Consider the following 13,058-nt stretch of genomic DNA (forward strand, 5'->3'; position numbering starts at 1 on the left):
GTGGTATTATGGACATTGGGGAGGGTATGTGCTTTGGTGAGTGCTGTGAAGTGTTTAAACCTGGTGATTCACAGACCTGTACCACTGGGGATAAAAATACATGTTTATAAAAAATAAAAAATTATATTAAAAAAAAAAGGCTATATAAATGCTCACATTCTCATCAACACTGGGTTATTATAAATATTTTTAATCTTTGTCATCTTTTTAAGATTCTAAACATTAATCAATATAATATGTAACTAGGAGACAATAAAATACTCCATACCTTGGTCATCATGTTCTCCTCTCCAGATAGCACTTCCATTTGGAAATTTCGGTATGTATTATCAATATTATTGATTTTATTTACTGCTGAGGTGATTCCTGGATTTTTGTCAATCATAACTTGGCCTGAAAGATAAGAATTCGTAATAAATACTGCCAGTTGGTCGCAAAATAAAACAATATATGAAATGGAAATAAACAATTTTCTTTTGGTTTATAGACAAAAATTGCACCTATAGAGTGGCATACAATGCTAAAAATTCAACAGATTAGTAAAGTTAGTGTCGCCTCCAACACAAATACAAAAAAACCTTATGGGTACATTTTTAAAGAAAAATTTTCGAGGGGCATCTGAGTGGCTCAGTCAGTTAAGTGTCTGCCTTCAGATCAGATCATGATCCCAGGGGGATCAGGTAGGCGGGGAGCTTCTGCTGTTCCCCATAGTTGTGCGCTCTCTCTTTCTGCAAATAAAGTATTTGGGAAAAAAAAAAAAAGAAAAAGAAAAATTTTCAAGGAGTTTGGATCTACTTAATATTTTTCCTTTTTTTAATTTTTTTTTTTTTTTTTTTTTTACTAAATCTCAAATGGACCAATACACAACAATAATCAAAAAGGGAGACCATAAGGTAAAACACAGAAAGAAGAGATGTAAGGATCATGGGCAACAAAGATCTCAGAAATCACCAGTCTGTCCTCACTGGCCCCAAATCAAATGTCTTCTTTACTGTGTGCTTGAAACAGAAAGATGCCTTCGCTTTGGAAATATATGACAGGAAAATAAGTTTTCAAATAAAAGAAACATAGATTCTTAGGGTGCCTGGGTAGCTCAGTTGGTTAAACATCTGACTTCAGCTCAGGTCATGATCTCAGGGTTCCTGCTCAGTGGAAAATCTGCTTGTTCCTCTCCTTCTACCCCTCCCACTTACTCTCTTGCATACTTTCTATCAAATAAAAAAATAAAATATTAAAAAAAATAGATCTTTAGAGTCTTATCTAAATTCAGTGTTCATTTACTTAAATTGTTTTTGTCAAATATTTGCCAGAGCCAGAAAAGCTACAAAATAATAAAACACACCAGAAATGGTATATTGATGCCCCTCAATTAAAGTCTACCTTTTTTGTCAGCACTTAAAAAATTTATAAGAATCTACATGCTATCTCACTGCACAAAAATAACTTGATTTGTAAGCTAGTAAAAAGTACTCAAAAATACAAATACCCTGATATATAATAAAAATTTGTCCAGTTTCTTCCTGATAATTAGATACCTGATTTTAAATATGATAGTACTAATAAACTCCAGCCAATCATTGTTCTTATCCTGTTCCACTTCAGGTATCAGAACTCAATTTTTAAGGTATGGTAGTTTGAAATGAGGCATGAAATAAAAAAACCAAAACCAATTCTGAAAGTCTATAGTCTATGAGTAAACACTGTCTTGCTTTAAAATTGCCATTGTATGAAAATGTTTCACTTTTAATCTATGAGTGCTCCTTTATAAAATAGGGATGCTGAAAGGTATGTTTGACTTATGACAAGTAATGACTCACAGCAAAGCTTATCCTGACATTTGTGCCCAGTTATACATATAAAGATCTGCTTAGATATTTATTATATTATCACTATGTATTATCAGCCCCTATCATCAATAAGAACCAATGAAATGCATAACGGCATATTTCTAAAATTCAACCCATGCAAAATACTGAGAACTATATTTTAAAGGTGAAAATAATTCCCATAAATTCTGACAATTACTCTACATTAAAAAAATTTGAGGGACGCCTGGGTGGCTCAGTTGGTTAAGCAGCTGCCTTCAGCTCAGGTCATGATCCCAGCGTCCTGGGATCGAGTCCCACATCGGGCTCCTTGCTCCGCAGGGAGCCTGCTTCTCCCTCTGACTCTGCCTGCCATTCTGTCTGCCTGTGCTCGCTCTCGCTCGCTCTCGCTTGCTCTCTGACAAATAAATAAATAAAATCCTTAAAAAAAAAAAAAAAAATTTGATCTGAAGAATACATAGACATCAATATTTGTAAAGGGATACCTGCAATCGTGATTAGTCTTCTTTCTTATCCCAAAGGATAAAGGACCCAGGCTCAAACGTGAAGGCTTAAAGAGGTACAACACACAAAAGCATCATTTCTAAAAAGGTTAAGGGCACTAAAAGACAAAGTATGGTGCCTAACATACAGAAGACAATCAGATGAATCAAAACATGAGTAAACACTGTCTTGCACTTTTGATGGTAAAACACTCAAATTTAAGAAACCTAGAATTCAATATAGCTCTGAGGGCCTAATAAGTTCTGTGTACCAAAATGACAAGATGCCAAAGAATTCTGCCAAAGCTGAAGATGTGAGTTTAATCTATGCTTGTATGTTGTATACACAAAAGCCTGAACTGATTCTTAGAGCTTTGCTGTCACTTGGGGAAGAATATTTCAAAACTGGTTTTAAAAGAGAGGGTGTGTAGCCCAAGATCCAGTTTAAAATTAAAATGATAAAATGTCCTACTTCTGTAATTTGACATCAAATAATTTTAAGAACTAAAATTAGAACTTGCTAATTACTACTTAGTACATGAATGTTACTAAGACACATACCAATTAAGTGCTTGAAAGGTAGTTGATGATCTCGAAGGTTCAGATGGGCAATATGTCCAACTCTGCTAAAACCTGAAGTCACATCTTGACCTTCAGGAAGCACAGCTTTCAAGATTTCTTCTGACTTAAAGTTTTCATAAGTTAGTTCCAAACTGTATTTAGAAATCTGTGGATTGACATTGAGCTGCTTTAAAATACTGAGTTCTGCTCTCTCAAAGGAGTCATCAGTAAATATTTTATAGGGATCCAACATAATTAGTCTACTTTCTTCATCTTCTGGATCTTCAATCACACGTTTTATGCCTGGGCGCTGCAGTGCTGCCCTTTTAAGGGATCGCATCAATTTATCGACTATTTCTTTCCTAACTTTAAGCACTGGGATGGTTACTGTCTTTTTAAAAGCTGTTCTATCAAGTTTTGTCATTCCTCGAACATTAGAGGGTGGTGAAAACAATTCAGAGTCTCTCTGGTCTGTTTCTATTTCAGGCATAGTTGAGAATTTTTTTCTTTGATCCAACAAGAAAGGTGCTCTGCTATGCTTCTGTATTTGTGATGTCCAAGATAGTGGAGTCAGTGATTCTGATTCAGATATTCTACAGTTTTCCACTTTGAAAAGTATTCTTGAGAATCCAAATGGCCTCGGTAAGATCCTAAAAAAAGGATGGATTTTTAAAAAATACCATAAAATTACAAACTTATATGTGCACAATAGGTTAAGAATAAAATTCTAGGGGTGCCTGGGTGGCTTAGTTAGGTGTGGGGCTCTTCATTTAGGCTCAGATCATGATCTCAGGGTCATGAAACTGAGCTCTGTATCAGACCCCTTGGTCAGTGGGAGGTCTGCTGGAGATTCTCTTCCTCTGCCCCCCCCTAAATAAATAAAATCTTGGAAAAAATCTAAAATTCTCATTTTTAAAAAAAGATTTATTTATTTGACAGATATCAAAAGTAGAGAGGCAGGCAGAGAGTGAGGGGGAAGCAGGCTTCCCGCTGAGCAGAGAGCCCTATGCGAGACTTGATTCCAGGACCCCAGCACCCCAAAACCACAACCCCAGCTGAAGGCAGGGGCTTAACCCACTGAGCCACCCAGGTGCCCCTAAAATTCTCCCGTTTTAAACAACCTGCTAAATGCTGATAACTAAAACTTTAGTAATGTGTGACAAGTATACTATCTTTTCCATGATGCATTGTTTTTTATTAGTAGCAAATAATAAATTTGCAGCTTCAAATCACCTGCAGCCACAACAAGGCTTAGTGATCCATCAGCCTCCCTATAGTCAATGAACCTCTCCACCCACAATTTTCTATACATGTGGAATTAGAAGGCTGTGATTTAAGTTAAAAGATAATCTCTAAATGAAATGGTCATTAATTTTATGACTGTACCCATTTACTAGGATATTCTTAGGAGTGCTACATGCTTTACAACACATTGTCAATCTTGCCAGGTGTGTGATATCACATCCTTATTTAGTAAACGAGCATACTAAAGGTCAGAAGTAGGTTAATTCACCCAGTCTCGCTGCTTTAAGGGGCTGAGCAAGGATGAAAAGCCAGGTCGGCCTGACTTCAGAGCCTGTGGTCTTAATATATTGCTAGTATTGCTGGGTTGTCCGTCTTCAACGCTTTCCTACCAAAGTCGATGACTTGAGGTTTCGGTATTCGGAGGACTAGTATTTGCTAAGTCTTATATGCCCACTACATTAACAGTATCAGTTATTCACTTTACCTTCTAAAATACCAAAGAACCAACCGGTAGGGAAAGGGCCCTGTCCCAGGACCCCGTAACGCAATTTTCGAACTTCACAGTCAGGGTTCAAATTTGGTCTAGCAGTAAGCCAGCTGTGTGATCTTGTAATTTCTTAACCCTAGTCTCGGCTTCCCACGTGTAAAACGAAAGGCTCTTTCAGAAAGCTTTTGAAAAGATTAAACTCATTCCTTCCTAGCAACTACTCGGACCTAGGCTCAACACCCAGGCGATAGGTGACCTCACAACGTTCTTGCGGCGGAGAGCAGACCTTGGTGGCCGGGTACTGCCACCCGACCATCAGCCTCTCCGTTCAGGGGCCTTGCGCTCACCACCTCACCAACGTCACCATCCCAATTCCCGGCTTCGCTCCGCGGCTGACTCCAAGACTACACCCCTCGCAGGCTCTGGTGCGGGTCGGAAACGGGTCACTCGTGGAAAGGCTGGCCCTCGATGACATCATCACCGTTCGCCACCAAGAGACTAGCGTCATCAGGTCGCGTCTACTCCCTCCTTTCTTCGCCTCGCTGAATGAGGTACGGAAACCCGGAAGGGCCGGTCCCACAGCCCCGCCTCCGACGTGACTAACGACTGGAGGGTTGGGGTTGTATCTCCCAGATGGATCTGGTAGTCGGCCAGCGAGCAGCATGGAGGCACCCTGGGGGATCGTCAACGCTGAGCGGAGCTGGTACGTCTCTGCCCAGCAGCCTGAAGAGGCGGAGGCGGAAGACTTGAGCCCGTTGCTAAGCAACGTAAGTGGCCTCTGCTAGCTTCCCGGTGCTGAAGGCGTCCGGGCTTCCCTGAAATGCCTGGCACAGAAGACCGGGGAAAGAAGGAGGTGGGGGTGCGGCACGGGGAGAAGGGAGAAGCTGGAGCCGGACTCGTGGGGCGTGGGGCGCTAAGGCAGCATCCAGACGCCGATGAGACTGGGCGGAGTGCATGGATGTGCTAGCCGCTTAACAGGGCCCAGAAAGAAGGCGCAGCAGGCACAGGTGGAAAACGATGACTGGATGAGCAGCCCTAACGTTATGTAACTCAGTGCTGTTCCTTAGTCTCTCTGTGGACTTCCTGTTCCGTCCACCAGTCTTGTGAGGTTTTTGCCAGAGTCACAAGATTTTTCTTTTCTAGACTTAGTCATTGGGTGCCTGGAAACATCTTCATGCAGAGAGCCTTAGCGGTGAAGGAATGGAGGTGGCCTGGTGTAAAGTACATAAGCACTTCCTTGACCCTAAAGCCTGTGCAATGGGTCTTTGGCCTTTTAACTCAAGCCCCTGCACTCTAACAGTTTCTAGACTTTGCTCCCAAATGCTGTTTTGGGAGAGGATGTTTTCAAGGGTATCTTCGGTAGAGCAACGTGAATTGTTTCTATTTATTATATCGTCATTGCAAGGTATTCCTGACCATCCTTGCATTTGAGCTGACTTAATTCTTTAAATATATAGAGATTACTTTTGCAGTCCTAGTAATTGGGGAGCAACCTTGTCTACAGCAGCCTCAAGCTGACTCAGGAATTCTTCAGTAATCACATGGGCTGAGGCCATCTCCCTTCTCTCTGTCCCACTTCATTCCTATCCCATCTTCATCTTTTGCAGTCACAAGGCTAGTCGTGGCTTTTCCTGAAGTCTGCCTGGGCCTGTACTCGTGGAGATGATTTTTCTAAGAAATGAGATTCCTGGCCCTCACTAGTGGGTGGTGGGAAGGGAAGAAAGGAACCCACGGTGCCTGTGGTTTGCAGGAAACTTTACCCATAACTTGTCATTCATTTATTTCGTGATGAAATTGGAACTTCACCATCCAAACATTTAACACTACTAAATTTGTGTGCTTGCAGGAAATTTACAGACAGGGATCCCCAGGTGTTTCATTTGGTTTTTCTGTGTTTAATCTGACGAATGCCATCATGGGAAGTGGCATCCTTGGCTTAGCTTATGTTATGGCTCATACTGGCATGCTTGGATTTAGGTGAGTTTTTGTTTTTTTCCTTCTTCTTCTTTTAGTGTTACTTTTATTTTTTCCCCATTTTGATAGTACACCAAGAAGCAAAGAGGCTCCAGAGCTAGTGTTACATGGTGTCTAGTTAAATTATTTCTGGGGTTTTGGCATTTTCCTGCTAGTCTGTAGCTTGGAGGGATGCAATATAATTTGTATTTTTTATCCAGAAGTGTGGCCAATTTTAAAAAATGGAAACTTGATCCACACTTGCTTATAAAAACCTTAAGGAGGGGCTGTTTGTTTTTTTGTTTGTTTTCAAGATATTGTTTATTTACTTGACGTACAGAGAAAGAGAGAGGGAGGGAATATAAGCAGGGGGAATAGGAAAGGGAGAAGCAGACTTCCCATGAGCTAGGAGCCCGATGTGGGGCCCAATCCCACGACCCTGGGATCATGACCCCTGAGCTGAAGGCATATGCTTAATGACTGAACCACCGAGGCACTCCAAGGAGTGGCTATTTGTTGTGCCAAGTTGGCCAAAGTGAATTAAAGTTTATCAGCCATACAGATTACCTATGAATAGTAATTTTGTGAGTGTAAAGTTCATAATCTTTTCATTTCTCTCCATCTTCTCCTGTCTTCCTGCTGTTAGGTAGTCTTGTTTCCCTGAGTCTAGACATGTGTTCTGTGTCTATTGCTTTTCATCTAGACTTAACTCATTTCAGTTGGCCCAAAAGAGAAATCCTTGGCTTTTCTGTGTTTCCGTAGTACTTTGTGTATTTATTCTGTTATTATAATGTGTTATAATGATTTGTTTGCAAGTTCGTTACCCTGCTAAACTCAAATCCTTTAGAACTAGACCTTATCCTTAGCATTTATCATTTGTTTTCTTTATCAGTAGAAGCAGATCTATTTTACCAGGAAATTTAAAATAAAAATTGTGGCCCATTAGGTTTATTTTCTGTTTTTATTTTGCATTTCTTGATAAGCAACCGGTTTTTAAGTAATGCAACTTAAACAAAAAGATTTATTTATTTGAGAGAGAGCACATGTGCAAGCAGGAGGGGCAGAGGGAGAGAGAGAGAATCTCAAGCTGAGCCAGAAGCCTGACCTGGGGCTCCACCCCATGACCCTGAGATCATGACCCAAGCTGAAACCAAAAGTGAGATGCTCAACCAACTGTATCATCCAGGCACACCCCCACCCCGACTTGTTTTTATAATTGGTTATGTGCACAACCTTTCATAATTTTTAAAAATCAAAAAAAAATTTTAAGTAGAATCCACACTAATATGGGACTTGAAATCACAACCCTGAGATGAAGTCTCACGCTCTTCTGAGTGCTAGGTGCACCTCATAATTTTTTACAAGCTTTAATTTAAATTCCCATTAGTTAATATACAGTGTTATATTGGTTTCAGTTGTACAGTATAGTGATTCAGCAATTCCATACATCATCTAGTGCTTATCACAGTACACGCCTTAATCCCCATCACCTATTTCTCCCATCCCCCGCTCACCTCCCCTCTGGTAACCCTCAGTTTGTTCTCTATAGTTAGGCGTCTGTTTCTTGATTTGTCTTTCTCTCTCTCTCTCTCTTTTCTCCTCTTTGCTTGTTTTGTTTCTTAATAAACTCTCATAATTTTAAAACTTCAGTCGTGTATTTGATATCTTAGGCAAGACATAATCATAGGACTTATTTTTGGATTCCCTTTTTAAAATCTGCGTGCAGATGTATACCACGGAACATGTCCTTATTGAATCATATCAGATTTTCTATTTAGTGTTACCAAACAGTTATTTTGTGAGGCCTCAAGTGTACTGACTAGTGTACTTATATACAAATGACAGGTGTACCTCTCAGCTGTGCTACTTCGTAACAAGTATTAAGTAGACCTAGAAGAATTTCTTCAACTTCTGGGGCACTCCACTATTGCCAGCTTTCTAAGAAGCTTGTCTTGTTAGTATCCTCCTGAGAAGAAGTAGGAAATTACGCATGTTGTCTCTTTTTACACTTTTGGTACAAGGATCCTAATTATTACATTATTTGCACCTTTTGAAATTGTGTCAATAGATGTGTGTTAACTGCTTTTGTTTGGTTTGGCGAGCGTATATGTGTTTAATGAATGCTAGGAAATGCCGTTTTAAAAAAATATTTATTTATTTTAGAGAGAAGGTGAGAATATGTGAGTGGGTGGGGAGAGAGAGGGAATCTTCAGCAGACTCCCCACTGAGTGAGGAGCCATACCTGGGCCTCCATCCCACGGCCCTGTGATCGTGACCTGAGCTGAAACCAAGAGTTGGATGCTCAACCAACTGAGCCTCCCAGGTTGCCCTAGGAAATGCTGTCATAATTCAAAATTATAGTTGAAGGTATGATATGGAGGTACAGTCATTAGAAGAGGAGGGATGGAGGGAAGGAAAAAGAAGAGAATGAGATTTCACAACTAAAACTTCTGTTTAGACTTAAAATAGGAAGAAATAGTTATAAAAGGGAAATACTGCAAGATCACTAAATGGCTGAGCCAGCAGTCAGCAGACAAGAGTGCTGAAGGAGAAAATTGTTTGTTTTAAGTAAAATTTGTTTTTTTTTTAATCTAAAAGCAGTATATTTTCATTTAAATAAAAGTTGGTGAATACAGAGTGTTTTCTTGAGTGACCATAATTCACTTACTCAGAAGATAGTCCCTATGAACATTTGAATGTGAAAAAAATTTGTTTTTGTAATGAAATACCTCAAAAAAGGAAACTTTATGGGGATTTAACCATGTACTTTTTTTTTTAATTAAAGATTTTATTTATGTATTTGACAGAGAGAGATCACAAGTAGGCAGAGAGGCAGGCAGAGAAGGGGGGGCGAAGCAGGCTTCTCACTGAGCAGAGAGCCCGATGCGGGGCTCGGTCCCAGGACCCTGAGATCATAACCTAAGCTGAAGGCAGAGGCTTAACCCACTGAGCCATCCAGGCACCCCATAACCATGTACTCTTTTATATTTCAGTGTTTTGCTGTTGATAGTTGCTGTCCTGGCTTCTTACTCAGTTCACCTCCTGCTTAGTATGTGCATTCAGACAGGTGAGTAAAAATATTGTCCTGGGTCATTTGTTGAAGCAGCCTCTTGAGATGATAACCACAGATAGGGGTGGATGTGTCAAATTTAATTTCCAGCAGGCATATTATTATTCTTAGGTAGGGTGGTTGAACTGGAGAATTTCAAAAGGCCAGGATAGATAGACCCAATCCTAGGAGAATATTTAAGGACAGAATGAGAGGAGGAAACTTACCTGCCTTTCTCTACAGCACACAGCATAGTTTTCTAGATTTCAGTAGATTAGATTAGGGGAAGCACCTGCAAGGTGTTTAAAGAATCCAAACTTTATCTTATGGGGAAACAATATATCTCCTCGGGTGATTATTTCCCCCAAGGAGAACACCTTCTCAGATTTATTCCTGCCTGCTCTGTAGGAGGCAAGGTCACTAAACTTTGGATTTATTTAGATAGTTTTATATTTTTAATTGCAAGTCTAGAAGAAGGTAGTTTTTGACAGAATTATATGCAATTAAAACAATATAGAGGTGTATATGCATTTTACCATTTGGAACTTTATTATTTAATTCAGTCATGTATTCAGTTCTTTTCAGTTGCAATGAATAAAAATATATGAATTACAGAACTGCTTTAATAGAGTTTTTCAAATGGCATTAACACATGGTCTTTGTCTCTCAATCCTGATGTTTTTATCTATATGGTCTCTTTTATGTTTGGATTAGGTCAGTTTTGATGGTAGAATTATGAGTTTAATTCTTATGTGGGTGAATTCACTTTGCTCTATCAGTTTTGTAGTTTTCAGACTTGAAGAAGCAGAATAGTTACATAAAATAGATAAAAATGGGATTATTCTGACTGGAACAGGTGAGAGAAGCCCAAAGGTATTTCTTGAGAATTTTAAGACTCTCCAGAGCATAGTTCTAAATCCTCAGCTCTACTCTATTTAATCTGTCTATGTATCAGACATACCTGCAGATCTTTTTATAAATAGCGATTTATAAATCATGGGGATTCTCATTCCAGGAATCTGAGGTGCAATTAAGAAATATGTTTTTAAAAGTCCTCCTGGTGATTCTTATGCAAAACTGATTTCGGATCCACAGTTCACAGCTATATCTTGTACTAGCGCCTTTGGCCATCCAACCTGCAAATGTGTGCTTTTGCTTTCAAGGATCTTTGGTAACAGTGCAAACAGTGAACATACTAGGAAACAATGCAGTGATATTAATCTGAAAGTAAAAGGTGTTCATAAGAACGTTCCAAATTCAGGAATAATAGCATTAAATAGGTGTCTATGAATCCGCCTGAAACTTGACTGGAGTTTTAATGACATGTTTTGAAATTCTGCTTCTTTGTGTGACAAAATTATTTTTACCTAACTGTGGTAGTTTTAACATCTTAATAGGTTATTTTATTATGGATTCTACTGAAAGAGTAATATTTTAGTCAACCATATGGCAATTATGTCTTCATTAATAAAGTGTTATAACATGCTTTATTAATTTTAATTATTTGGGAGTAATATTCAATTTAGGAAGATTTCCAAGTAATGCTAATTTTTTTTCTCCTTCAGTTCATCTATATTTAACTTTAAAATTCTGACACTGTCTTGGTTTCTTTTACTTTAGGATGTATGAACTGAAAACCTCTGTTTCTTTCTCTTTTTTCTTTTTCCTTTATTTTTGTAGCTTACTTGGTCCAAGAACTAACTTCTTCATGGTTCTTCATATACATTGATGCACCTGTATTCTGTTGAATTCCTTCAGTCGTTGTAAAGTTCTCTATGGAGGTAGGCTTTTAAAAAATGTATATACATATATGTGTGTGTATATACATATATATATATATATATACACACATATGCACACACATAAAAGACTAGAGGAAATTTTTCTTCAATGTATTGGACTGTCATAAAGGAGTATTAGATCAAATTGATTGGTCAGAGAAAGGGCTTTCCTAAGTCTTTACAAAATAACTTCATTTATTTGCCTGGAGTACAAGAGGAATGTTTATCTTTATAAAAATAAAGGATTTCTTCTTGTGAAATTCTGCTGTTTTGGATTTTATATAGGAATTGAGTTCTCCTAAGACTGTTTCGGGGAACAGAGGTAGCATATAAGGTACCTTAATCTCTCTAGCCTTAGTTTGTTATCTATTAAACAGTAATAATAATCGTTCCTTTTGGGATTGTTGTGAGAATGAAATACAGTAACGTATATAAAATGCCAAGTCTTTGGTCAATGCTAGCTTTTACTATGAGTTCTCACTGATGCAAAACCCTGGAAGTTTGCAAGATGTTATACACTTTGCTGTCTCAGAAACAGTTGGCTTATTGTGATTCTTTGGGGAAACTTCTGTACTTAGGGAATAAACCCATAGGGCCCCTTCTTTGGTCTGCACATTACTGTCAGCAGGAGGGAGTTCATTGGTCCTACCACCTTTGTACTTTCCCTTACTCTCTTGTCCATATAGCCCCCTTTTTCCATTTGAAATTTCATGGTATGTTATTACAAGCACTCCCTTGCTCCTCCCTTTTATCATCCTACTCCTCTGGCAAAACTCCAGCCATGGTTAAATGTGACTCTGCCTACTTCACACATGCACCTGTGCAACTGAATGTTCCTGAAGAAAAACACACAGTCTCGCAGATTGCTATCACTATAATTCGGTGTCTAGTGGACCTATGACACTATCACACAATCCTCATTAACTTCCTTAGTTCATTCACGTGCTTAGTCTTCTGTCTAGGAGATGATGCCTTGAACACATTCTCCTTGATTACAATCTTAGCTGATATCCTCACTTTCTATTTCACTGAGAAAATAGAAGGAATCATAAATGAACATTATAAGCTCTTGCCACCATTTACTTTGGAGGAACTCTTAGTGTTCTTATCTAAGGTCAGCTTCTCTACTTCTGCTCTGATCACATCTGCTCTCACCTACATCCCTCCAGTCACTCTCTCCCTTCACACTTCTTTTTTATCATCTTTGTTCCTTTGTTTTCTTCCTATCAGCTTACAGAAAATCTGTCATTTCTTCCATTTTAAGAATGACTCTACATTCCTTCAATATGCCCCATACCTTCATAGCAAAACTCTTCAGAAGACTTGTTTATGTCAGAAAGTTTCCCTCTCTTATTCTATCTCTGTCTGTTTTCCCTTCTCTTATTCTCTTTTGGACAACTTCAGTTAGGCTTTCCACCATCATTCCATTGGAATTATTGTACCAGTGACTTACATTTAGTTGCTAAATCCAGCAGTCAGTTGTCAGTCTTCACCTTGGTTGATCGTTCAGCAGCATTTGGTAGTTAGTTGTTCCTTCCTCTGTGTGACACTTATTTACACGCTTCTGGTTTTTGTCCCATTTCTCTGAATACTCCTCTTTTTTCTCTGTTGAATATTCTTCATCTTTCCATCTTCTAAACATTGGAGTACCCCAGGACTCTTCCTCTAGTTTCT

General features: G+C 38.9%; 2 protein-coding genes across 3 annotated transcripts in view; one reads left to right on the forward strand and one right to left on the reverse strand.

Moving 5' to 3' along the window:
- TRMT5 (tRNA methyltransferase 5) overlaps nt 1-5,265 on the reverse strand; it is a 14,646-nt gene extending 9,381 nt beyond the window's left edge. The window contains 3 exon segments of the mRNA XM_059373331.1: nt 269-393; nt 2,870-3,519; nt 4,949-5,265. Of these exon segments, the coding sequence (XP_059229314.1) occupies nt 269-393; nt 2,870-3,519; nt 4,949-5,265 (1,092 nt within the window).
- Nucleotides 5,264-13,058, forward strand: part of SLC38A6 (solute carrier family 38 member 6) — a 61,810-nt gene continuing 54,015 nt past the window's right edge. The window contains exons 1-3 of one of the 2 annotated variants that reach the window (XM_059373333.1): nt 5,264-5,368; nt 6,448-6,578; nt 9,548-9,621. In XM_059373333.1, coding sequence (XP_059229316.1) covers nt 5,264-5,368; nt 6,448-6,578; nt 9,548-9,621 — 310 coding nt within the window. The other variant, XM_059373334.1, reaches the window with a different exon arrangement.

The sequence above is a fragment of the Mustela nigripes genome, chromosome 13, assembly GCF_022355385.1.
Source record: "Mustela nigripes isolate SB6536 chromosome 13, MUSNIG.SB6536, whole genome shotgun sequence".
Lineage (NCBI taxonomy): Eukaryota > Metazoa > Chordata > Mammalia > Carnivora > Mustelidae > Mustela > Mustela nigripes.